This window comes from Anoplolepis gracilipes, chromosome 16 (assembly GCF_047496725.1).
Source record: "Anoplolepis gracilipes chromosome 16, ASM4749672v1, whole genome shotgun sequence".
NCBI classification, from domain to species: domain Eukaryota; kingdom Metazoa; phylum Arthropoda; class Insecta; order Hymenoptera; family Formicidae; genus Anoplolepis; species Anoplolepis gracilipes.
The window spans coordinates 1539152-1566593 of NC_132985.1; the positions used below are offsets into that span (position 1 = coordinate 1539152).

The 27442-nt window shown below is 37.5% G+C and overlaps 1 protein-coding gene and 1 long non-coding RNA gene across 7 annotated transcripts in view; one reads left to right on the plus strand and one right to left on the minus strand.

Annotated features, from left to right (window-relative positions):
* Positions 1-5444: 5444 nt before the first annotated feature.
* Positions 5445-27442, minus strand: part of Jbug (filamin-type immunoglobulin domains fbug) — a 31597-nt gene continuing 9599 nt past the window's right edge. For 3 of the 6 annotated variants that reach the window (XM_072908804.1, XM_072908803.1, XM_072908806.1), the window contains 30 exons: positions 25540-27052; positions 25325-25460; positions 25051-25130; positions 24817-24984; positions 15082-15228; positions 14782-15009; positions 14399-14713; positions 13976-14194; positions 13552-13872; positions 12169-12390; positions 11902-12089; positions 11523-11727; positions 11315-11452; positions 11063-11236; positions 10680-10987; positions 10379-10607; positions 10163-10291; positions 9851-10066; positions 9501-9677; positions 9098-9337; positions 8875-9018; positions 8045-8203; positions 7799-7947; positions 7516-7702; positions 7171-7433; positions 6916-7087; positions 6608-6826; positions 6338-6534; positions 5864-6166; positions 5445-5636 (listed from right to left, as the gene is read on the minus strand). In XM_072908804.1, the coding sequence (XP_072764905.1) occupies positions 5568-5636; positions 5864-6166; positions 6338-6534; positions 6608-6826; positions 6916-7087; positions 7171-7433; positions 7516-7702; positions 7799-7947; positions 8045-8203; positions 8875-9018; positions 9098-9337; positions 9501-9677; positions 9851-10066; positions 10163-10291; positions 10379-10607; positions 10680-10987; positions 11063-11236; positions 11315-11452; positions 11523-11727; positions 11902-12089; positions 12169-12390; positions 13552-13872; positions 13976-14194; positions 14399-14713; positions 14782-15009; positions 15082-15228; positions 24817-24984; positions 25051-25130; positions 25325-25460; positions 25540-27052 (7215 nt within the window). In that variant the 3' untranslated portion in view covers positions 5445-5567. Of the gene's footprint in view, positions 5637-5863; positions 6167-6337; positions 6535-6607; positions 6827-6915; positions 7088-7170; positions 7434-7515; positions 7703-7798; positions 7948-8044; positions 8204-8874; positions 9019-9097; positions 9338-9500; positions 9678-9850; positions 10067-10162; positions 10292-10378; positions 10608-10679; positions 10988-11062; positions 11237-11314; positions 11453-11522; positions 11728-11901; positions 12090-12168; positions 12391-13210; positions 13317-13551; positions 13873-13975; positions 14195-14398; positions 14714-14781; positions 15010-15081; positions 15229-16034; positions 16284-24816; positions 24985-25050; positions 25131-25324; positions 25461-25539; positions 27053-27442 lie in introns of those variants that run through there. The other 3 variants (XM_072908805.1, XM_072908807.1, XR_012048290.1) reach the window with 3 other exon arrangements.
* On the plus strand, positions 16684-19904 carry LOC140674902 (uncharacterized). The gene is made up of 3 exons (XR_012048291.1): positions 16684-16768; positions 16902-18806; positions 18890-19904. It is a non-coding gene; the product is annotated as an uncharacterized lncRNA (long non-coding RNA).

Consider the following 27442-nt stretch of genomic DNA (forward strand, 5'->3'; position numbering starts at 1 on the left):
TCTGGCTGCCGTGTTTGCCCTCGTAAATCTGCAGTGATGACTGGGTGGATGCTGCATGTGCATCATGTACACGCACCGGCATAAATGGTGTCGGTAAATGTGTATGTACGTACGTGTATGACAACCGAGAGCGTCACATACACATGCAGCGCGTACGTACGTGTCACTTGAAGCGCGGCGGAGTTCATGCAGCGGAGGAGAAAAAAGTGGGAGGCAATCCGATGTTGCATCCTTAGCGCAAGCCGCACGATCGAGAGAGAAAGCATGACAAGACGTGATGCCGATTAGTGGTGTCCTGTAGCACTGCCTCACTCACTCTACGCTTGAATGCAGGAGGAATGAGCGAGAGAGCTGTAGGACACCGCGTTGTCTCTATATGCGTCTCGTTCGCTCTCGCGCTTATGTCATGCTTTCTTTTTTATTCTTTCAAGAAACGTGGCTGAACTCTGCGCATCGAATGCCGGCATTCGTAATTATTTTATTCGTATTATTTTTTATATATAAATTCTCTCTCTCTCTCTCTATATATATATATATATATATTTTTTTTATTTTATATTTTATATATAATTATATGTAAAAATATATATATATATGTATTTATGAAAATAAATAAAAAAAGAGAGAAAATAAATAGAGTTTTTAATTTACTTTAAATTAATATTTAATATTAATATATGTATAATTTAATCATTAATATTTAAAAAACTTTTTTATGAAGATATCTAAATTTTTGTAATATTACGCAGCATAACGTTATCTTCCCTAAATTAGTTACATTTTTATATAAGTATTGTAAATTTACAGTTAAATGCTCGTTGGTTCATTTGTGACAAACCATGAATTCGATCAGATATCGATATTGTGTTATAAACCCGGTAAAAAATTTTTATATATAATCAGACAAAAATAGTCGTATCTAATTATACAAATTTATATACGAAATTTGTCCATTTTATATATGATTATATATAATTATTAATAATTATAAATAAAATGTTGCAGGCATTGTGTATAAGTATGTATAAGCTTACATATAGATAATTCTAATTGTAGCTATCAATCCATTTATATATAAATATACGTAACGTTTTATACGGTGTCATCTATAATAATTATACATATTTTTACACAATTGTGTTGAATCCTGTATAATAATATTCAATTCTGTATAACTATACATAAGAAATTTTTTATCGGGAATTTAAAATTTGAGTTTTGTAATAATACAATTACGAAAAATATTTTATATCACGAATTATCATTTCTACACGTTTATTTATAAGTAATTATAAATTTAATTACAAACGGATGCAAGTTTACAATTACTGTTCTAGTGAATCTCAAAATTACTCATAATGATACATGTATATATATATTTTTTAGCAAATTTTTTTACATAAATAGAAAAAAAAATACGCAATCATAAATAAATTAATATTTAATTAGAATAATCATATTTTTTTGATATATGTGAAACCGAACTTCTAATATTAATATAATATAATTATAATTTTACGAATGCCGGCATTCGATGCGCAGAGTTCAGCCACGTTTCTTGAAAGAATAAAAAAGAAAGCATGACATAAGCGCGAGAGCGAACGAGACGCATATAGAGACAACGCGGTGTCCTATAGCTCTCTCGCTCATTCCTCCTGCATTCAAGCGTAGAGTGAGTGAGGCAGTGCTACAGGACACCACTAATCGGCATCACGTCTTGTCATGCTTTCTCTCTCGATCGTGCGGCTTGCGCTAAGGATGCAACATCGAATTGCCTCCCACTTTTTTCTCCTCCGCTGCATGAACTCCGCCGCGCTTCAAGTGACACGTACGTACGCGCTGCATGTGTATGTGACGCTCTCGGTTGTCATACACGTACGTACATACACATTTACCGACGGACACCATTTATGCCGGTGCGTGTACATATTTTCATCGTAAAGTCGGTCGAATCAGAACTTGGATTATCCTAGAAAACATTTTATACATAGCGTTTATATTGTTTTACGAATTTTATATATTGTTTACAAAGTTTTTTGAAACATAGAAACCTCTCTCGCTTGTCTTATTTTATATAATTATGTATTTTTTATATTTTATTGAAAGCACAGAATTTCTCGTAAATCGTTAAGTCTTTACTTCGATTAAATTAATTCTGTTAAATCGGCACGCGTATAAAATAAGATTGTACAATACGAATGAAGGACATCTTTGTTTCTCAATTAAGGCTACACAGGGTGGCGGGATTTTCCTGATTTCACAGAATCATGCTTTCTAGCCACCATCTGTGTCCCTTGCGCCCTTTGAAAGATTGATCCGCCACCAGTATAAGTCACATCCGCACTTAACAGTATTACATTGAATTAATTGGATTCAATTACCACACTTGAGTCTGCGATAAAATTTCCCAATCAAGATATTCCCCTTAAACCTTCGTGTGTAATACTTAATGTTTTAGAATAATTGAAACAAAAAAATATAAATTAAAAAGCTTTTAGCAAATTCCATTATAAAATAAAATTATAAAGTAGCTTGTACATTTCTTGCTGTTACTCGGAAATACACTTATCGCGTATCGAATATCGGATGTTCGAATGTTACGAATTTTTCTTTTAAAGCGAGGTAGCAAAGTGTATCAAGCGATTCACGGTCCATTTGTTACACTTTTCGAATTCCCATCGTAACAAGAAGAATGCGCGCAATTTTCGTCGAAAAAAAGAAGAAAAAAAACCAACGCATTTAGGGAAAATAACGCGACTCTCTTTCGAGCGATGTGGATTGAATTTAAATACGCGCGTTGGGAATTTGCACCCCTAAAATTACATCCCCATTTAAAAGTCGCCCCCAATCGTCATAGCGATTCGCCGCGCTCCAGGGCGGTTCAATTGTGGACAAGTGCGTCGGTCGATGTGAGTACGCTCGTATATTAAACAATTTTTTCAGCCACGATTTTAAAAGATGACAGCTGTCAAACTTGACAGACCGAAACCGCAACGCGCGAACCGGACACGAGCGATTCATTAAGCGATGAACTTCCCCGAATTTTTTTTCAACGTATTACATACAATAAGACGTCGACAATCGGTCGTGTATGTGTATAACATATGAAATATTCACAAGATTATTTTGATTCCCCAGTTCAAGTTAAAGTAAATAAATATAAAGGAAGATTCGTCTCTTTCTTTCTGTCTCCTATTATATCGATATTTGTTTTATTATTTATCACTAGTATTAAAATTATTTATTTGATTAATTTGATATTATTTAGCCTAAGTACAAAACATTTATAATTATATAATATTAGGAAACTCATGCTCTACTAATTTAATAAATAATTATAATAAAATTTATTCTTTATTTTGTGTGTGTGCCCGTATATTATCGCAAAACTAAATAATTTATGATCGCTTGCAGAAGTTTTATTCTTTCTTTTTTTTATTACGGTAATATATGTCTTTTTTAAACTGAAAATGTCACTGATTACAGCAGTGACACAAATCTTTTACCGAAGGTTAGACAATATTATTTCATTAAACTTTAGTGACACTTTGCTTCTCCATCTTATATCCTATTAATTACAGCAATAAAATTTCACTGCAAAATTAATAATAATTATACATATTTGCAAGATGTATTTCTTAAAGCTTCTTATATTTTTTTTAGATTATTTTTTAGGAGAGAGAAGATCTCTCCCTCCTCCGCCCACAAACTTATATATCCAAAATGAAACATATATAACTAATATTCAAATTCAGAATTATAATTATGTATTACATTTCTTACTCTAAAGATCTGTAATAAAAAATAAACAAAATATTTGATCAAAAATTCTAAAAATTTTTCTAAAAAGATTCAAGATTTCTTTAACAAAATATATTGTTATTTTCTCTCATATATGTACATATAAGACGAGAGAGATATATATCAGGCAAATCGCGGACACCATCACTACCGATCAATCGTGTCATCTCCCAAGAGTTCGAAAGAACGATCGATCACAGTCTCAAATTTTACAATATCACGCCGCAACGCGCGAATTAAGATGTATGATCGATGACTTTCCAATCGCCGCGCCGCATTGTTCGGCACTAAAGGGTCCACGCGGGCTCGTTACATTCGTCAGTGCAATTTCCTGACCGATTAAAATGACACACATGCTGTGCCCGCATTACATTATGTAAAAAGTCTGCGGTTACGGTTTTATGCGAAAGTTTAAGTACGCGAAGCGTGTTATTGCGTAGGCTGAACGACAAATAACAATCGATTTTTAAATGTGTGTATATGCAGATTGCTAGACTGAGGAGAGAAAGAAAAGAAAAAGAAGGATTCTTTTCTTAATATAAGTTCTTGATATGCTTAGGAAAAACCGATAATTAGTAAATAAATTTTATTCACTTACATAATATTATTATTTAATATAAGATGGATAATATATAATTTTTTTATGTTTTTATATTCTTTATACCTTCTTTTTTTTTCTCTCTCTCTCTCTCTCCAAAAATGAGATTCTTATTACGTAAAAAATGAAGTGCCCGAATTTGAACAAGAATCTTGCAAGCGAGTTTATTAGAAAAATACATATATTCCGACATTCCGAATAAAGGTAATGCAAATTAATATTACTGATACAAGTTATACGATTCGCAGAAGGTAAAAAATTGAAAAGGAATAATACGAATTAAATTCCGAGACTCATAACGCCAACTTTTAAATATCTATCCTCTCTTTTTCTATATACATTTTTATTATGTGAATGTATGATAGATATCTCTCTCTCTATATATATATTTTTAAGTAATAAAAATATATTTCTATGCTTAAAATTTGAAGCCAATATTTCTAATTTTTGTTCAAAGCAAAATCGCTTTGCTAATATAAATATATTGTTTTTGTCATTAATATAATAGCATAGATAAGTATTCTTTGCAGCAAAAATTGTTTTCGAGAAAAATAAATATAAATAAAAATCAATATCTATTTAACGTTAATTTTATGTGAAAAATATTCATTACATATTTCCCGATAATAATAGAAATATATGATAAAAGATTGTAATTACTCACTGTAACAAGAACTTCATGTATACGCCGATCGAGCAGAAAATTGCAGGATTTTAGTTTAAGTAGGGTCAAGACTTCATAGTACTCGTCGAAAAGCATGTTTGTGTTTGATGAATATCAGAATTATGTACAAGCAGAATAAATCGAAGGAGGCCAAACAGGATAACAGAGTATTAGGCGTGGATTGAGAAGGAACAAAAGTAGATGTGAAGATTCTTCTCAGAGGGATTTCGGTAAACTAGAAAAGAAAAAGAATCGGTGAGATATGGGAAGAAAAATATAAAGATTAACATTTTGAAAAGATATTTCCTAATAAATGTACATATAATTTTTTGTATACAACAGTTCCATGTAGAGTTTAGCTGAAAAGAATAAATGTGAATATTTAAATGAAATGTTGAGAGTTTATTGCAAACGTTTGCATAAGTTACAATAATTATACCACATATATTATCAAATATATTAGTTCATACAAAATAATAACAATGTTTGTTAGCCGCGACGTTTCTATAATATAGCTTGCGATCCACGCCACGATGTGATAGTATGATGGCCCGTTGAATAATTATCTCCGCTCTGAAATGTATGAATAAATGGCATCTATTTTAACGCGTTATTTATTGCACGATATTTATCAAATATCATGATTTAAGTTATATGTCATCCTATTATCATACAATATATAATAATATTAATAATTAAAGTTTTTTATGACATTAAATATAGAAGAAAATTGCAATGTATATTATCATTGTTTTCTATATCAAAATTTGAAGATAGATGTATATAATATATATTCTTACCTGATTAAGCATTAACAATTCGTCCTGCGTGTCGACAATTTTAACGGGGAACGGAGATCCTGGCACCAGGACACCAGCCCAACGAACTTCCACTCTATAATCCCCGGGTTCTGTCGGATCATATCTGCAGAGAATGATCCGGTCTTTTTGAGTTTCCCGTTGCATCTCCACTCTAAACGCTCCCTTAGGTCCTCGTACTCTCACCGTGAGCTGACCAGCACCGGCGCCTCGCGTGTCACAAATAAATCGCGACTGGAACGTCGCCAGCACACCGTGTTCGATTCCCGGTCCGTAAACGCGAACCTGATATTTCATTAAATTAGAATTTAATTTTTTAATAAAAAAAAATCAAAATATTCATATTTTTATAAATTAGAAAATATTATTCCAATTTCAAAAATTTAGAATTTATATATGTTTAATGATTAGATATTTATTATATTTCTCTTCAGAAAATTTTGATGTTAAAAGTACCTTTGAAGCATCCGGGGCTCCAGAGACACGCAACGTAAACGGAGAACCGGGAACGTGTTCTCCAGCGTATTTAATCGTTAGCGCGTGTCGACCTGGTTCTTGTGGTTTCACGTTCAATGTGAAAGTGGCATCGCCGTGATCGTACAACTCGCAGTATGCTACTTTGTGTGGCCCGACGCAATGCGCCGTTAACTCGCCTACGGAACAAGTCTCCAATGAAAAATAACCGAAAGCAATAGTTATTTATTCGAGCATGAAATAGATTTCTACCTGGTCCAGCTCTTCTGGTATCGATGAAACTTCGTATCTCTTGCCCGACGATACCGTGCTTCAGTCCATCTCCGGAACAGATAACCCTAGATGCATCGGCCGCGCTTGTGACATTAATTTGCAATGGACAACCTTTTAGCTGTCTTCCGTTCCACGACACCGTCATCAAGAGCGGATCCGGCGTTAATGGTATATAACTTGCGCGATAAACGCTGTCACCTGTGTGCGTTTGAAACGAAAGCTATTTAGTCGTGTTCCAATTCGCATTTTTAGTATTGTCACGCTGTATTTTTTTTGTTTGTTTTTACCTAGATGTTGTAACATGACGTTAAGTTCGTTTGTAGGCGAGAACAATTGTACTTTTGGAGTTCCGTTACCGGCTTGAGAACCATCAATAGTGAAACTGACTTCTTCGCCACATTTGGCCGATGTCAATCCTCGTCCTTTGAGCAACACTCGACTCGAATCCTGCATCGGTGGCTAAGGACAGAACAGACAGGGATTATACGACGATACAATTGTCGAACGCGTGATTTCGGAATTTAATCTGATTAATGAAAAACCTCCAAGTCCTGGACGACCGCGAGTTTCGGTGCACCGGGAAACGGTGTACCATTGAACAGTATCTCCAGGCGATGTTCACCGCTGCTTATCTGCGGTGGAATGAGCTTCAATCTGTTGCTAGACGTCATTTCAAAACCGAGAGGATGATCGCCGATAGTTCCATTGATCTCACCAGGTCCAGCCTCTGCGGTGTCGAAACTGATCTTATTTGAGGGATGCAGTTTCAATCGCCCGATATCGTCGCATACAGCGGACCAGCCACCTGTTCAACACAAGATCATCGTGTATATATATTTGATAGAAATATTTCGTGATGTATATCAAATCACTTTTTAATTATTTACCGATAACGCGAAGATTCCGCGTGTCTATGATTTTCGGATGCCACGGGGATCCCGGCAGCTGCTGTCCAGCGCAGACGACTCTCACGTCGAACATTCCGACTTCAGATGGTACGTAAGACACATTCCACGTACCCGGATTAGCGCCCGCTTCGATGGTAGCCTTGGAAACACTATCTGGTCCATCCACCTGTAATGAATACAAAGCTACGTTAAGTAAAAAAGATCCCAAATACATGTCAATGAAGCAATAATAAAGCAACTTCCTTATCATATATGTAAGTACCTGAACCGCTGGCGGACTTCTCGTGCCGGTGACGATAAAGTGCGTCGGTTTACCCACGTGACCACTCAGCAATCCTTCACCTTTTGCGCGAGCTTGTCCGGCTGCATCTACAGTGCATATCACTGGACTTCCAGGTACAGAGCATCCGCCTATTGTCACAACCATAACAAATTAATAATATGAGATTCCTTTCTAATATAAAAAGTAAAAAAAACTTGTCTTGTCGTTGTGCCTAAAGATTATTACCGTAAGTGACGTTGATCATATAGGTGCCGGGCACACTAGGCGAAAACTCAATCATCTCGGCGCCGTCGTTGAGAGGAGTGACTTGCAGCGGGATCTCCTGACCCGATGGACTCGTCGCCGTCACGTCCAAATCAGCCATGCCGGCGTCGACTTTCATCACTGTAATAACAATACACTCTGAATTACGATAATCGTCGCGACTTCTCTTCTTCGACAACACGGTCTTCAACCGTGTATATTCCGACTATTCGCTCGAGCGACGCGTAAAGCGAGACTATTTGAAAGTAGTCTAAGTTTATTTGAGCTGCAATTACATTCTAAACGCGGCCTTGAAGCACGTCGCATAGTTATGGTGCACTAGAAAAGACTCGTTACTTTCTCCCGCCTATGCGAGTATGTCGACATATTTACATAAATACAAATACATTTACACTTACTCGAATAAACGAGTAACGCGAAATTACGCGCGCCGACATGTTTCGCCAAAACGATTACTTGGCAATTAACACGGTTCTTTAGTTAACTCGAATAACTTGATTTTGATCATATCGGTTGTATCTAGGTTACGTCCGTACTTTCTTCGCGCGTGAAAACGATTCGCATATACCAACGTATGAAGAAAATTGTTACAAATAAATTGCACCCGGAATAATATTTATATAAAAAAATATTTTTTGAATTCGAAAATTGTTGTGGTTATTTAAAATTTATGAGAAAAAAGATGTCAGTTTTATATATTTTTCTGCAGTATTGTGTTGGCTTATCTTGTGCAAAAAAAATATGAAAAGAACTATTGCTCGTTACACGCTATAATTATTACTTCTACTTACGTTTAAATGCGATGTGATCGTGAACTGAAATCGTCATGGGACCTAACTCCTGAAGTTTCACCTTAGCAGCGTCAAAAGCTTGGCAAAAGAATGGTGAACCCAACACTGGTTTTGCACCGTGAAGCACATCGATTTTGTAAGTACCTGGGTAAAGAGAAAATTTAATAATAATTTTATTTCGTAAAGTATTTGATTGCGTAACAACAAAGTTTCCTAATCTTACCGACGTTATTCGTTGTAAATTCGGCGAGTAGATTGCCGTCACGATGCTGATAACAACGTACGGGTACAGCGTTACCCTGTGGACCGCTGATAACGACATCAAACTCCTTGCCAGGACGTCCGAGAGTTTCGATAGTAAAAGATGTTACTTTCCCAACGCATGATTGATACAGACCCAATCCTGTCGCTGTTACTTCTCGTCCTCCAGTAGGACCACGTACCGTCACATCCAATGGACTGCCTGTGAATATTATAAAAATAAAAAAAATATATGAAAATATTTCCAATACATGTATTTCTTATATGTATAATCATATAAAATCTTTGATAATATATATATAATTTTCGTAAATGTTAATAATATTTTAATACAAGTAATTCTCGGTAAATATAAAGTATCGTACCAGGAATATGGACATCGTTGTATTTTATGTGAACTTTGTGAGGCGCAGCGCGTGTCGGATGGAATATGATCTCATAAACGCCGCTTTCTCCTTCTCTCACTACACTGTCAACATCCGCGCCGCCTGCACGTACATTGACCGATAATTTTCCGGGACCAGCCTCCTTTGATGCGATAACTATACAAGAAACAAAATACACGTTAAACGTATTATATATATATATATATATATATATATTTCTTACTTTCTATTTTATTCTTACTTTCTATTTTTTACACAAATTAATATAATTAATACACTAATTAATACCTTTTTTTATAATTAAAATTTATGTACATTTGAATAATTACCTAAAATAGTTGCAGGTCGATGACAAATCGCGTCTGCTATTTCTTTGATGGAAACTTTCCCGGGATCAAAAGCTTGAAGCGTTTGCGAACTGACCATCTTGTGTCCGTCATTGAATATTATACTATATGTTCCAACCTGTCGGGTCCGAACTTCCACACGATATAAACTGGATGATAACTTCGTTAACGTGGAAGGGATAATTATACCGTCCGGACCTGAATCGAAAGAGTAAAGAAACATTGTAGAGAAAAATAAATTATACCTAATAGTATTTATTATTAGATACATTTATTATTAGATAAATAATTTACCTGTAATTTCCGCTGATACAGGACCATTCAAGTCGGACATATCCAGATCTATATAAGCTGTATTACCGACACGGATCATCGATGGACCGTGTAGCATGCTGGTAACCACGGGACATTTAAATGGACTCCCTAATGTAAACACATCGATATTGAAAATATTTATTATCAGTCAGCTTTCGAAAATTGATCGAAAATTAAAATTGTTTGCGTACAAACCTGGTACGTTATCATCATTGAAACTGATATTAACATAATGCGCACTTGTTGTCTGTGGCACGAATGTAACGTCATACAGTCCACGTGCGCAGGCCACCACCTCGGCTTTAACGGTGTTGTTTTCCGTGCTTACTACCAGTTCTAGCGTTCCCTCGCCGGCTTCCGCGGCGTCGACGGTAAATGTGGTTGCCTGACCCAGTAATGCTTCCGTGAGGCCAGACACGTGCACCTGTAGACAATCAATGTTACATACAACATTAAGAGCATCTAACATTTTAATTTCACGTGATTAGTAACTTACCTTAGTCACATCGTATATATTGCAAGCAAACGGAGAGCCTTTAATCGATTCATCGTCTATCAGGACGCTGATATTGTGCCTGCCGACTTCTGTAGGCACAAAGCTCACATTGTATTTGCCATCGATAGGCTCGATAGTGATAGGCAGGGCAATACCCGATGGTGGCGTTACGATAACGTCGCAATTCGTGGACGGAGTCTGTGGATCTACAGTGAAGGACATCAATCGTTTCACTGCACCCATCTTCAGATTATGACCAGAAATTGCTGCTTGACCAGCACCAACTACTTTACAGCTGAACGGTGAACCTAAGAATTTAAATAAAACATTATAATATAAGAACTAAAAATGAAATTGTGCGATTAGATAGACTGTTTTCATACCTGGAACTGGCTCTCCATTGAAACGAACACTAAGACTATGTACAGCGGCTTCTTGTGGCTTAAAATTGACCCTGAATTTTGCATTACCCTCACTTTGCACATAATTTGGAACATTTTTGCCGTTTACTGCTACTATAATTTCCAAATTTCCAGCTCCAGCTTGACTGGCATTAACTAGAATAGCAAATAGAAAACGTTACATATTTTGCATAATAATAATTTATCGCATACTATAAAAAAAAATAATCTTACTGCTGAAAAACACTGGTTTGCCGACGACTCCACTATTTATATCCGTTACTTTGACTTTATCAGCGTTATAAGCCTTGACAAGAAACGGGCTGCCTTCCACGTGCGATCCACTGAGCTTTACTTCGACGCTGTGATCACCTATATCGAATATCATTTAAAATAATGATGATTTTATAATTATATTCTCATTTAAATTAAGTATACGTACCAACATCCTTTGGAGTAAATCCGGCGGTGTAGACGCCGTGACTGTTTTGTTTGATGTGTACAGGTAAACTCTCTCTAGTAGGTGAGAGCACTTCAACAATGGGCGTACCGAGAGACGCGTCGGCTTCTATTGTAAAGGTCGCGACACGATTCACAGATACTTTCTCAAGTCCCTCGGTTATTAACACTTTTGCTGTATCACTGACCTAAATAAATAATTTCAATAAAACTTTTATACCTGGATTTTTCTTGTGTTATATAATGCACAATAATAATCAATGTATAATTTTAATTTAATTCGATTTTAAATAACACTTTTATATGTATAGATTATCACGCAAATTTGTACAATTTGAAAAATCATATATAAAATAAGATACCTGACAACTAAACGGACTACCAGGTACATCCTCGCCATTAAATCGCAAGTCAACCGTGTGTACGATCGGTTCTCGAGGTGTGAATGAGATCGCGTACGTTTGAGGACCTTGCGCCTGAGCTGACGTTGGTACTCGTCCGCCATTGACAGTGACCTCCAAATTACCCGGTCCCGCCTGACTGGTCTCAACTATGGATGAGAAAATGAGATAAATCTCAAGTGTAAAATCATATTTTATCATATAAAAGCCGTGATGATAAAAACGTACCCAGAAAAGTTACAGGCAATCCAATGACACCGCGCTTCGCATCCTTCACTTTAATCGCAGTAACATCATACACCTTACAGCTGAATGGACTGCCGGCCACCGGGATGTTCCGGTAGTTCACCGATATTCGGTGCTCACCGACGACTCTTGGTGTAAACGCCACGCTGCATGTTGTGTCTTTGTTGTCGGTGACCTGAGCAGGTACGGCCTGTCCATTGGGTCCTATCAAGTCCGGCGGGTTAGTCGTTTAATATCATTTAGAGTAAGCCATCTACTTGGGGTGGATACTGGAACGGCCAGCTCGCGAAGAGGTTCATTTATACGTCCATCGGCATTGTTATAAACTCATATTAAGCAAAGAAAGCGAACTGCGCATCAGGAATTTATAGCTGTGATAAATAATTGTTAACTGAGACTAATAGGAGAAAGCCGTATATCTCGTCTATATCTACATACATTATTCTTAATTCGCTTCAGCTTGAATGCACGCAGAACTAATGTAAGATTATCTATTAATTCGTTTATAGCATGCTTGGCTGAGCAAAGCAATTGGCAGAGCAAAGATTAAAAAATAATTATAATCATTTTTTCTCAATGTTACCAGATAAAAATAAAAAATGTTATAACAGCTTCCTTCATTTGCCATATAAAATGTTATAATATAATATAAATGTGTATATTAGAGTTAAAATATATTGGCACACTTGTTAAAAGGCACTGTGTGTTTAAAAATCTCAGTTTAGAGATGCATATATCATTACGTTAAAATATTTAACAATTATGCACAACTTAAAATAAATATATAGCACCATAAAAATGGCTTTACGTAAGTCAAATATATTTCGTGTGCACACAAATGAAAATGTGATTACGAAATATTAGATGACTTTCGTAGCTTTTTCATTATTGGAACCCACAAATTAAGCGTATGTAATATTTTCAAGTGGTAATAACAGATATAAGACAAATATGTGAATAAAGGAAAATGGCAATTAAACTACCGTTATACAAGATTTTTAAAAAGATTGAGTTAGGAACCCACCACCATGTATGTGTGCGTATGTGTTTCACGTTATAGTCCATAAATTAAGATAAGAGCGAGATTAGTTTTTGAGAAGTCTAGTAATGTCGTCTGAAAGCTGGCCGACCTGCAACAAAGAGAGAGAAAATTGCTCTCAAGCTAATAGATTAATGAGACACAGATGAACAATTCTGTACAATTACGTCGACATTCCTGTGACGTTAAGAACAAAACGAGAGATCCCTCCGGTATTAAAAAAACATGGTGAATCAACATGGATGCTTTTGTGCATTTTTGTCGCAATATACGTGCTAACATTTGTGAGCGATGAACTCGTGCAAATCGTGTACAGCGATATTTACCTTCAACATTAACTTCTAAGTCTTCCAAGCTACCGGCAACGTTACTGACTGTCAAATAGCTTTGCCGTCCTAATCCAGCGCTGCTTAGTGCCTGCCCACTCACAGTTACATGACTGTCGCCACCCACGCGCGTCATTATAGGGCAACCGGGCACGGTTTTTTTATTGAAGGCTATATTGATAACGTGCTCGGACGCCTCAAACGGTACAAAACTAACGGAGAACCGCGCATTTCCTTGCGGCGTTACTTGTGTCGGTATATTTTGGCCGCGAGCCGATATCGTGATTTCCAAATTTCCTTCACCAGCTTGACTCGCATCGACTGTCGACAAAAAGATTGTACATCAATTAGATTCTTAATATCAATATGCAATGTGTGTTAAAAGGATATTTTAATATTTATTTAATTGCTAGCTATTATGTACCAGTAAAGTGGGTTGGTTGACCAACACTGCCTCTAGCTACAGGTCCAATTAGCACATTATCCGCGTTAAACGCTTTTGCTAAAAACGGTGTGCCATTTACGGGATAACCGTTGTATTCTACGCTAATCGAATGTACACCCACGTCCCTTGGTATAAATTCGGCGGTAAAACCGTTACTTATGTCACCAGTGACTTTAACTGGCAATTCGCTGTTTGGTCCTGAAAAAAGTATTTTTTTTTAAATTATTAAATATGTAATTCAGAAAATTATTAAACGATTATCTGAGATATTCACACATAGTTTTTTTATTAAAAATTCATAGATATTCGTCTTTTGAATATTTCCATAAAACTTGAGATATATTGTTCATTTAAGATTTTAAATATAAATTTCAGTTTCTATCAGTTTAATGCATTACTAACCCCTTATGGAAACCGCTAGCTCCGCACTGCCGCTTCCGTCGACTCCCATATGAAAGCTGGCAGGATGATTGACTGGAATTAATTCTAAATGATTCATGCTCAGCGTAACTCTGCTTGTGTCCGACACATTACAGACAAAGGGACATCCACGTACTGCTTCTCCATTAAATTTTATATCAATGTAGTGAGGCTTGGCAATTTCGGGAGTGAAAGATACGAGACAACGACCACCACCTACTACTTGAACATGATTAGGTACTTCTCCTTCGTTTATAGAAATTTCTAGCTGGCCTTCTCCTGCAGCGCTGGCATCCACTGTAAAAATTAGAGATTTAAAACACATTCGTGGATACATAAAACGTATAATATTATCAATGATCTACCTCTGAATTGACAGGCATGGCCAACTACGGCACTAGGTACATCAGTAACTTGGATCAGACTACTATTATACACCTTGGCGACGAGAGGTCCTGCCGGTAGCTTCTGTCCCGCGATGTTCACTTCCACGAGATGACTGCCTACTTCAGTTGGCGTAAACTCGACGCGAAATTCACCGGATCGTCCTGGCTCTTCGTCTATTCTCGCGGAAATGTGTCTCTTTGAAGGTGCTGCAATTCATCGAATAAATGTATTGAGCATATTTATAAATTGTTTCAAAAATCAACACAATTAATACTCACTTATAATTTTAACATCAATCTCATTGCTGCTGAAGCCTAATGCAGACAGCTCGAAGACAGCAAGACTACCAGCAGGGACCAGCCTGATTGAATCACCGATCACTGACATCTTCGGTGCAGGCATGATGCCAACTCGCCAAGGTGAACCTGAGAATTTAGAATTAAAGTATATAAATGTACAATAAATCCTCAACAGTCTGATGCAGAGAACAATTCATGCACATAATTAACCATCATAAAAGTAAAAATTACTGCTTATTATAATTTTGCTATAAATAACTAATCACATGCTGTGTGTTTTTCATACACAAATTTTATTATCCACTTTTATATCATCCCGCAATTCACAGTTCTCTCCAAATAATTGTTTTGAAATATAAAATCTTGTAACAATCTCTGACAGAAACGTCAACTTGTCATTTGATTTAAAGTGCGACACTCTGTATATGAGTGGTTTCGCGTTTTCCATACGCATTTTCGTGTGTAAACAACGCCCTTTCGCCAACACCGTTATCCGGGATTCTCCGATTATAATAACAGTACATTCTTGATGTGGAGCCGATAAGCCGTTGTTTTGAATCGAATTCCAGATTCCCGGAAGTGCAACGTGACTCGCAACTCGTCCTCTAACCTTTCTGCCGCGAGCACGACGCGCTGTCAAACTACCTCTTTTCTCTAAAGGGTGTAAAAAAAAAAATCACTCGTATGTCTAATTAACTTTGTCCAAGAGTATCGTCGCGTAAAACATGTTGGAATTGCATCGAAGCTGGTATAAACCCCAGAGTCCAATCTTCGAAATTACGTTGCGAAGACACGATAAAAAAAAACGATTCTTAAATACATGACTATTTCACTGTCGCGCATGACATCATGCGAAGCACGACAACTTGTCGGAATATTTGAATTCCGTTAAGTCACAGCGAGAGAAAGATTTTAAACGAGTCGTTAATTACCTCGGCGAGTCGCGATGTAGGAGGAAACCTAGAAAGATGCTGGAAGAACCTAGATTACAAAGAAAGGGGAAGAGAGAGGAATAATGGAAGAAAAGAGCGCGGCTGATGGATCCAGATGAATTTCGCGATCCAACAAAGACGCACGTGACACGAACGACAGATGCACTTCGACGACGCGCATCGATCCTGCGTCGTTAGGATCTCTACCACGAGGAGAGCGGCGAGGTGAGGGGGACGTCCCACCTCACTCTCGAGGCTACTGTGCGAGATCGGCTCGGACGACGGTCGCGATGTCGGCAGCTTCCCGCAGCTGCATCACGCTGGAACGGACGTGGAGACGAGAGAATATTCCGCGGAAGAGTGAACCGAACGAATCGCGAACTGAAACCCACTCGAAGAACGCAGAGCACCCGATCGGACCGAGGGGGAAGAAAAAAAAACCGAACGCTGAATCTCGCGCGACCCGCGACGCGACGCGACGCAACGCGAAACGCAACGCGGCGGACTCGAGCGAGTTGAACGACGGACGGGACGACGAGCGTGTGTGCCCCAGCCCCCAGCCCGCGCCGCGCCGCGCCGCGGCCCACTGCCGCCGCTCAGCGGTCGGGCCCAGAACCAGGGCCGTATACCCACGTGGCGCGCGAATCGACTCGGTGGCGGTCCTGTCACCGATACGACAAGCGGTCCTCCAACTACGCTTGACCTGTATTCCTAGCACATATTAAGCGACCGAGGTATGTATGACGTAACATTATAGCCATTTAATTTATTTCTATGAAAAACATTTTACAAGATACAAATTTCTAAAGAATCTAAGAATATATCTGAAGCCATTGTTTTTTTTTTTTTTTTTTTTTGTAATTTCAGGGAAATAATAATGGAAACGAAAAGAGAGACATTTGTTTTGGATTTCTCTTCATTCGAGACGTAAGAGATCTTTCACAGTTTCTCTGTACAATTGTATCCGAATATGTTAAGTATTTCCGTCAACGCATGACTTAATTGGAGCTATTTATTGAAAGGTAATACAATAATAACTTTTAAGTACATGTAATGCAAATAAATTCAATTTTATTTATCATCGAATACTGTCTGATTCTACTCTCGCTGACATTGAACGAAATTCCTAGGCCGATTGTGTGCTTCAGATTTTTTTTTACCTGAGGGGGGTCAATGATCGATCGATTTCGAATATCTTTACTTTCTCCGCCTGCGATCCGTTGCTCAATCACGTTTTTCCACATTATTAGCATACTTTTTGTAAAACATGAAATTCCCATGTGCATTCGAAAGTCTACGTACACGCGACACGATCTCCATATTCATTATTACAGCCTATTTGCGATCGCGGATGAGAAGGGAAAAGGGGCCTTAATCGCGCGGGGCCTCGGGAGGACAAGATACATCCGACTGCTCCCATCCGTTTCTCACTCACCCGGCTGCAGTCTGTGCGATCTCTCTCGCGTGATACCTGATCCGTGTATTTCGATACTTTCAGGGTGGAATCACAAATAGAAAATCGTGCGGGTCTCACGAGTGAAAATCGACGAGCGTTCTTTTTCTCTCGAAAGCACGTTATTAATTTCCTAAATCCTCCGTAACGATCGATTAATCATATATGCGCCAATGTTTCCCATTTCTTTTCGACTTTTGATTAATGAATCGACCTTATCTATGCACGATGACTGTTTCACAGAGAACCGGTGCGTAACGGCAAATAACGGCTGCTGCATGTATTTGCGCTACTTGCATAAGTATTATACATCTGACACTAGCATAACATACATAATTTGCAGGAAGAGTCTAGGACATGCGTGACCTATCCGCGAGATGTGATTATATATATAAATCCTTCGACGTTTGCGAGTCGCCGTATCATACGTAGCTCTTATGTAACGCGACATGTTAATAACATGCGGTCTACGTGTTTGTCATAAGAAGATCACAATTTACTCCTTCGGAGCGTCATGCAAAGTTACTTGTATAAGAAACTGCTGTTTTTTCAGAGGAAAATCGCAGCCGGCGATCATTAAAGACGTTGCAATAGTGGAAATTAATTGATGATAAATTAGTCGTCTATCGGGGCTCTCGATCGATGTAATAATTCATCCCAGTTCGTCGTACGAGAATCTCAAGAATGTTTCCGCCAGCTGCGATTTTATTCGCGGAGAAGACAGCTGGCAATTACAAAAGACAAGAGTTGCAATAATAAAATCTAGTCGTAGTATCTTATTAATTAATTAATGCTTGCCTAATTTTGTCGTTTGAGAAAAAAGTTTGTCGTGCGACTTTCATTTCGATTCAAGGGTAGTCTGCTTTCCATTCAAAGCATTATTTTAATTGAAATTTCGATTATTCTAAAATATTTGGATATACTGCTATGAGTTTATATTTTTTTATGCTGAATCGCCGAGGCGTATGTTACATTCTTGGCGACGGAGAAGTTACGTCGAAGCGACCGTGCACGGTGAATCGCTGCTGCATTCCCAGACATAACGGGTCGTCCGACACGCAACCAGATCCAAAATTGTTGTAAATTCCCCGGCCTCTCACGTGTTACACCGAAAGTTCCAAGGTCACATAAGTGGATAAACATAATTACTCGCGAATATTAATTAATTATTCACAGTCCTCCCACCGAAACGTAGTCGCTTAACTGTAACTGAATGAACTAATTAAGAAAATACGGATTCGTTGAAGAACAGTTCCAGATAGCATCTCGAAATACTTGCGCATTAAATGGAATAAAAATGCGAGAGACGTTTACTAGAGGTAGTTTAATATGTTAATCATATGGGAAATGTTAAGGTATATTAATATTTTGAAAAGATTAAATTCTTCGTGTATATGAACAGGTTTCGCTGATATTCCTCGATGCGTAGTCGAGTCATAGACGGATGGTTGCAGCTGCGATCTTTATTGATTCTAATCGTATTACAACTCCGTCTTTATATATCGGACATACAGGGTGTTCAAACTGACAATGCAAACTTAATTTCAAGAAAGGAGATCCATAACTGTCATAAGAATCTAAAAGACGTTGTCCTCATTGTCAGCATATGTGAAAATTTTACTGGCCGATTGAAAACTGTTAAATATATACAATAATTTTGAAACGCGGAGTTTGAAGTTCTACAAATATATATTCGTGAGTCTAAAAAAATTTCAACGTGTGTAAAAATCTAAATTATACATTAGAAAAGAATGATAGTGCGAATTGAATACAATCATAGTAAGAATCTTTTTTTTTCCAGACATCCTGTATTTGGAGGGAATAATAAAATCTAATCAATCTCAAGTTTTATTTCATAACATGTAATCGATCGATCGCCGTTATTGTTATTAAAACGATCACAGAACGCAGCTGGAGAACCGATGACCTCGCATATTGCAAGCGATTACGCATTTATATTAGTTGATTCGATCGTTGAAATCACCGATGGCGGTCGTGGAAATATCGGATGTCGCTTTTCTCCCTTACCTTTAATTTTTTATGTTAATTCAAAATAACACAATTTTATACGAGTTTCACTATTGGATTATATCTCAGACGAATAAAATGAAAAAAAGTTTCGAAAAAATCAAAGCTGAGATTTTTAACGATTAATTTTTTTAGATAGATTAACCTTATATCGATATATTTTTTTTTAAATATCGAATTCTTGAATATTTTCTAAATCCTTGCGTGACGAGAACCTTGAACGAGAATGACGGTGAAAAATTCGTCCCGGAATAAATCCATAGCGCGATCATTCGAGCGAGTCAACTGCACTCGTTTGCACAAGCATCGGACGGTTAATTACAAGTGAGATTATATTCTAAAGTTGCGGCTCATTATCAAAGTGCTTGAGCTAAGATAAAATCTATAGAGCGTGTCGCCGGGTGAGAAATTGTCCAACTCTAGTTTATCTCTTTAACTTATTTTTAAATGAATTCACGTTTCACCGAGTCGACTGTTTGACAAATATCTTTTACGTTTTATTAATTTATTTATTACGCTTTGTTTTCTTTTTGGAGATATTGGAAAAACTCATTATTTTTTTCACATTACATTTGAAAGAATCACAGTTATTTTTTAAGCTACATTAAAACGGGCAAAAGTTAATGTGCCGCTTAATTATCTCACTTGAACTAATTATCTTCTTAATGACGAGTCGTGAAATTAACGGTGTCAAGTGCGCATCGCGTATCGACACGCAATCTCTTGGGTTTCTATAATTGCAATCACGTGTATGATTTTCTCTCATCGATTGTCACGGTCTCTAGATCGCCATGGTCAAGTAGAAGTCTCGCTTGAATACACAACATTACTTTTATTAAACTCGTGTCACGTTGTGCCATCGATTCCGTCGTACCTGCACCTATCGCGATTACATGAAGCGAAAAATTAACGACTTTATTTTTAATCCCAGCAGTTATGTAAGGCGGTCGATTTGCAAATTTTTAAATGCGTGTCGCAGCTTGTAAAGGAATTTACTCCGCGTACATGAAAGGAGAACGAAACCTATTAATTAATAATTAATATTGAATAAATTACATAAAGAGACACATGTATTCTTTTTATATCAAATTAAAAATGTTTAACTTTTTATTTTTTTTTTTTTTTATTTTTTTTTTTTTGCGACTGTCATCTGGGTTTTGAGATGAAAGATATGTAACGTTCCATCGCGAGATTACGCACGCGAGATACATCATACATCAATTTTTAATTGATTGAGACCCCTGGCGTGTTCTACTTGTGTTCAAATAAACGCGTTGCGTGACTTTGCAACAAAGATAACCGGCCGGCAACCGAGACGCGGGGAAGACTTTCGGAAAAAGTAACATGGAGATAAAGTTATACAAGACCGGGGGAGATCGGCGATAACTTTCTTGGCGTGGTATAAGCGCATAAGAACGCATTCCACGCGGTTTGATCGGTGCCGCTGCACTTTTATGGGGTGTCGCGCGGGGAAACAACCACGTTCGTTTCTTTCTTCCGATCGATGATAACGGTCCGCGTGTGTTCGCTCCGCTGTATGATTACGCAAAAGGAAACAGAACTAGCGAATATAAAATTCTGCGGAATGTGCAATCGGCGTGTAACGACGGTAGCAAAGCGAAACTAAATATTTATATTTGCTATAAATTTATTTTCGAATATTATTGAATTTCTCGTAAAAAAATTTAATTCATATATTCACTTCTCTTTAGATTTTTTAATGTAATTTTTTAAAAAGAGAGAGAGAGCGAGAGAGAGAGAGAGAGAGAGAGACGAATCATGACTCACATACAAAGGGCTAATATAGAAATTATATTGAACTAGGTATTGCACAAGGCATACGACTGCGTGTTTATATTCACATAGGTAGGTAGATAGAGTGGCTTTGCGTATCCTCATTCGTAACCAAATACGTCGCCGACATGGATTTCGTAGCCACACCTACGATCGTACACAGTATTCATTACATGCTCATATTCCATGCGCAATTTCCATAGCGGATGCAAGTGAAATATCGATCGAAAGAATGCAGAAGCGCGGGTCCAATTATGCAATGATACTCGACATACTCTCCCGTATAAATTGCAACGATCCTCAAATATATAATATTTTTAAAACAATGCGATATTCAAGTATATAATTTTTAAAATAATAAAAACTATTTTTTTATTCTTTTGAAAATCTCTAAAAGGGTTTATTTTAATTATTTAAATTTTTTCCGATACTTGTATGTATGTACATATGTATCCACGTATACATACTCTTATATGTATATACAAGAGATTGTCAGATAAGATGGTGACATTATGCAAGAGAAATAATTTGTGTCAACATTGTGAAACCTAAGTGCGTCGGGAAGTATTGGAAAACGCCGAGAGAAGAATTTGTATTCTTCTTTTCTCGTCGGTAATGGCCAGAGAAAAGGGTAGAGATAATAATGTGGTTACCGAGTGTATTGCTACTTCCCTGCGTGAACAACACGCAGTTCGGACTGCGGAGAGTGCACTATACATGGCATCCAAATAATATTATTCGTGCACGTGCAGTGGCGTAGGGGAGTTACGCATACTCTAGTCCTTCTACGAATAATTTCACTTTCTGAAAGCGTTTCTTTCTCTTCTCGAAGCTTTCAATTTTTATCTTTTAATAATTAGATAAATCGATAAACATCACTCAAAAAAATATTTTGCTAATGTAGATTTCTAGATGTCTCAATTAAAATTTATCGCTACTTTTGTATCTGTTAGAATATTGTTTGTCACGCATAGAATTTATAGCAGCAATATTCTAGCAAAACCTCTAAAAAATTTAGATCCCATTGCCAGATATTAATCGCAAATATAATTGTCTTTGACAGACCTTAAAGATAGGCATCGCAGAAAAATTTTCTGTCTAAATTACACTAATAGTACAGAAATAAATTCTGTCTTTGTCATTTAAATTGATCAAGTGCAAAATATATGCAGTATCACAGTATTTGCTAATAATTTATCCGTTTCAGTTAACTTTTTACACCTAGAAAATTTTTGCTAAAGTTGCAAGATCATTTTTTTGAGTGATGGATATCAAATATAAATAGTCGTGGATCTCTAAATATAATTTGGATCTAATTTTAATTTCAAAAGTAAAACCTTGATTGCGGAAAATTAAATAAAAATACATGAAATATTTATTGTCCATTATACGTTTTAATGCGTTCTTTTACGAAGCTGGATGCGTTTCTACTGTTTTACGATCAAGTCGTATAGTAATGTAACTTAAATGGCATGGGAAAGAACGTCTCGTCATTCGGTATTGTGGATCATAGCCTCGTGACGGTGGGGTTGCGGCGGAAAAATTCGCGTTCAGGAAGCCGAAGAAAATGATGACGTCGCATATGGGTCAGTGGGACGTCACGTGAATGCGTGAAATCGCAAGTCAACGACCTGCTCGATGACCCGCTGACTTAGAGACACGCTTGCTTTGCCTGGGACGCGGATGAACTCGATCACCCTGTGTACATTCCTGGATAGCTTCTCGTCCGAAGGAAAAGTACGCAAAGCACGTAAAGTAGCGTGGAACGCTCAGAGGCACTTATTACGGAAGGGAATACGATAATTATTTGCATTCTCACCTCAACGAAGGATTTCACGGCGAGAGGAGAGGAAACACATTTTTTTTTCAAAGCGTTTTTTTCAGACGAACATAATTTTTTGACATTGTTTTTTTTTTTTTTTTTTTTCGAAATTTCCATTAAAATATCCGCGTTGAGGATAGTCTGCGAAAGAGTTTCTCTCACTTTCGAGGGACCAAGTTGTGTATACCTATGGTAGGGTTACTTCAGCGTATGCGTATTGAGCAAGATAAGAAGAGGCGGAGATTTTGCAAGCTGTCGTTTACAGATATTGCAGAGGCCGTTTTGAAAAGTTACCGTGAACCGTGAAGCAGACGCAGAGGAGACTACCGGAAGTCGCTTACGACACCTTTCCCTGATCGCGCGATAGTCAACGGAAATCGAGCCACGGAGTAGTACCTAACAGCACTAAAGGTCATATAAGAAAAATAACGTTCCGTAGAGTAACGTAGTGAATGATTTCCATGATAAGATCACTGTGAGCGCCTACATTGTGAATTGTGCACGCGTGAGAGAGGAGAAATATGTACATTGCTATATAGTACGTATATTTTACTTATGGTTGATGTGGCGAAGCGTGACAGAACTCAAGGTGGATCCGTGCCAATGGCGAACTATTTAGAATACGTAATACTTTCCTGAATACAAGCTAATACGTAAAGATTTACTAAGCCATAAAGTAAAAAATATGATTGAAAGAATATTGAAAAAAATATTTTAGAAAACAAATACGAATAGTATTTTACAATAAAATTTTGCTCGCTAATTTAACAAAAATATTAATGAAAATATGCTGTAATATTATATGGATAATTTTAATATTTTCTTTTATTTAGAATCTAAAATTTTTTTAACTGCAAATTTATTAAATTGGTATAAGCTTTTTTTTGCTATGTGTATTCCTTGCTTCATATATAAAAATATTTATAAATTATTTTAAAATCGATTTGCTTCGATCAATTGGCAATTTATATATCGACATATTAATTCTTATTCATATGTATATCGATGAGTCGGTTCGAGACTTAGATCATCGTTCGAGCAATGTACTTTTAAACAATATTTCAACGTTGAATGCACATTCCAGCTTCTTTAATGGTGATGGCAAAGACTATCGCACATTCCAAGAGTCATGTGTGCCCGTGCACACGTGCATGCACGCGTGCATGCGCGTACGTGGTAGGAATATATTCTAGCTAAGAGAAGCGCCAAAGGCCGCCACAATCGGAATTTGACAAAAGAAAGGTGCGCTAAAAACCGTACCGTGAAAATTAAGATATTCGCGGTGAGCAAAGGTAGCGATCGCAAATGCTAGCGTAAGAACATTACGCGAATGAAACGGGATAAATGTCCGAGTTCTAACGGTGCTCCAACTATGGAGGAGACGCAAACTTCCTTGAATTGACGCAATTTATATCGCATCGTGCATTTATATCTAAACAATTAAAACGGGAGTTATTTTCTTAAAATCCCTTTTCAAATCTTTATCTATATATTCTAAATTTTAAAAGTTTGTTATGTGCAAGGAAATAATTAATTCATTTCGTCGGTAAGAAATGAAATTATTTGACGATTCACGAGTAAATTTTGATTTTTTTTTTAGAGATAAAAGCGCGTTTCAAAATTTTATTTATTTTAAAGATTTCACACACAAACTGATTACATAAGTATCACAAAAAGTAACTTACCAGGGATGACTTCCCCGTTGAACGTCATCTCGACCAAGTGCGTAACCGCTTCGTGTGGTACAAACGATGCCAGGAAGCGCTGACTACCTAGTGCTCTCACGAAACTCGTAACGTGTCCTCCGTTCACGAGGATCTCCAAGTTTCCCGAGCCGGCTCTCGAACCGTCAACTAATAAAACGTCCTTCGTTATCAAATGCATTTAGATTTTTACGACGTATACAATCGGATACGTACTTTCGAATTCCACCGGTTGGTTTACCACTCCGTTTGGGATGTTCCCAACTTGTATAGCTCGAGCATTATACGCTTGCGATCTAAAATTTACGTAAATATTTCGTATTATCTAAATTTTTTTATTTCAGTCTTTCGAGAAATGTTTAATAGAGGATGCAGAAATCCTTTAATTTTAGATTTTTTAAACTTAAAATATAATAGAGTTTAAACAAACATCCCTCTCGTATCATAAAGACGAAAAATATAAAAGTATTGTTCTTGTCATTCTACGAACCTGAAGGGCGATCCATTGATATGCTGGCCATTTATCAGGATTTGGATGATGTATTCGCCAACCTCATCAGCAGTGATAGTGTATATCAAGCCACGCAATTTCGATCTTTGTACCGGTACGGTCTTGCCGCTGGGACCTGCAGAAAGTATGAAACCGGACGTCATCGTGTATTCGCGACACGCATCATTAACGTCGAAAGTCGCATCGGGATTTACCGGTAACGGTGACGGACACCTTATTGGGATCCACATCGGAGTTGACGCTGAAAGTGGTTGGCCTATGTACCGGCAGCGTTTCCAGGGCGCTTCCGGTGGCGACGGCCGAGCCTGTCGTTTTGCCAGATGACGCGGATACATAAACGGAACCGCCGTTATTCAAGTATCTATCGTGCGTCGCGGTACCATCCGTCGTATCTACGCTCTTGCCATAGTAGTTGTTGTTCTTGTTCTTTAGGATGCCGTGATGACGAGTGGCCGTCTGACTACTTTCGTACTTTTGTCCAGTGCCATAATCAGGACTTGAAGATTTCTGTACGGATGAATAACTCGTCGTTGCAGAATGCGATGACACATTCTTCGTGGTATAATTCTGCGCGTTTTTATAATTGTTATTCAGGAAGTTGTTTGGACTGTTATCTCGATTTTCCGCGGTCGGAGAGTTGTTAGTCAGATTCGCCAGGGATTCCAAACTGCCGTACGATAGCAGTGACTTCGTCTTGGCGATCGCGTCCCAGGAATCGCGCCTAGAAGTGCCACTTACCATCGAAGACACCCGTACGTTGCTGCTGGTATCCACAACGCCGTTGTCCGTTGATCCACGTTTGTTAAATGACATGTCCTTGTCGCTGGTCCTTGGACTGAAACTGCGGTTTACAGGACTCTGGACAGGACTTGCGGTGCTGCGATACGGACTCGAGCGCGACGGCGAGTGCGACCTCTTCAGAGATTCCGAGTTGTAAATATCTTTGGACTCTTTGATAAGTCCTATCGGACTTGCATCCGGCGATCGCGATCTACTTAGTGTACTAGACGAATAAATATCCTTGGATTCCTTGATATAAGTAGGACTCTGCAGATTTGGCGATCTATGGTTATACGCGCTGTTGCCATAAATATCCTTTGTCTCCTTCAGCACCGACGGGCTTTGCACGTTCCTTTGTACAGGACTGTGATTGAAATGATTCGGTGAACGGGTGTGATTCAACGAACTGGTGTTGTGATAGGTCGACGTGCTGGAGTTTTCGGTGATGTAATTGTTTGTCGTCTTGTAGGTCGGGCTAGCCTGATGAATCGGCGAATAACCACGCTGTGTTGGACTAATGGATTTATATACGGTAGACGTATATAATTTCTGAGTCGGACTTGTCTGTTCCGTCGCAGAAATATTTAGCCCGTTCATTCGGCGTTCCAGGGAAGACACTTTGGATCGCTCTAGACTGGAAGTAGATTCCTTCGATCTCCGTGAACCTTTCTGCGTGCCCACTCGTATAGAGAATGGTGAACCGCGCACATCTGAGCCGTTAAAGTACATGTACACGCGGTACTTGCCAACGTCGTCTGGTACAAAGGACACTCGATACTGCATGTGTCCAAAATCTTCCATCCTGTAGGGTATCGATTGCTTATCGTGGACGATGTCGATAATTACATCACCGAGCCCGCCGGTTCCCCGCGCATCGACGATGAAGGAGAATGGTTGTCCGGGCATGGCACCGTCGGTATCCAAGAGCTAAACATCGTTAATATTGTTAAATTATTTTTACAGCACAAAATGATGTGATTTTAATATATAAGAGAAATTAATTAATAATGTGTCAGTTATATAAAATAGAAATTATAGAGTTATACGCTCGGATAAATATATATAAATATTGTACTACATATATTACTATATAAATGTATTTATTATACTAATCTAAATTAATAAAATAATAAGAAATAATAAATAATAAAAATTTATCATATGCTAAAAAATGTATTGAAGAAAAATTTTACAGGATAGCTCGGTACACATAATTAATTCTACTTTGCATGATCATTCTTTTTTAATATTAAATATAAATGTAATTATCATAAATAACGAATGTAACATATCTAATTTGACTCTGTTCATAAATTA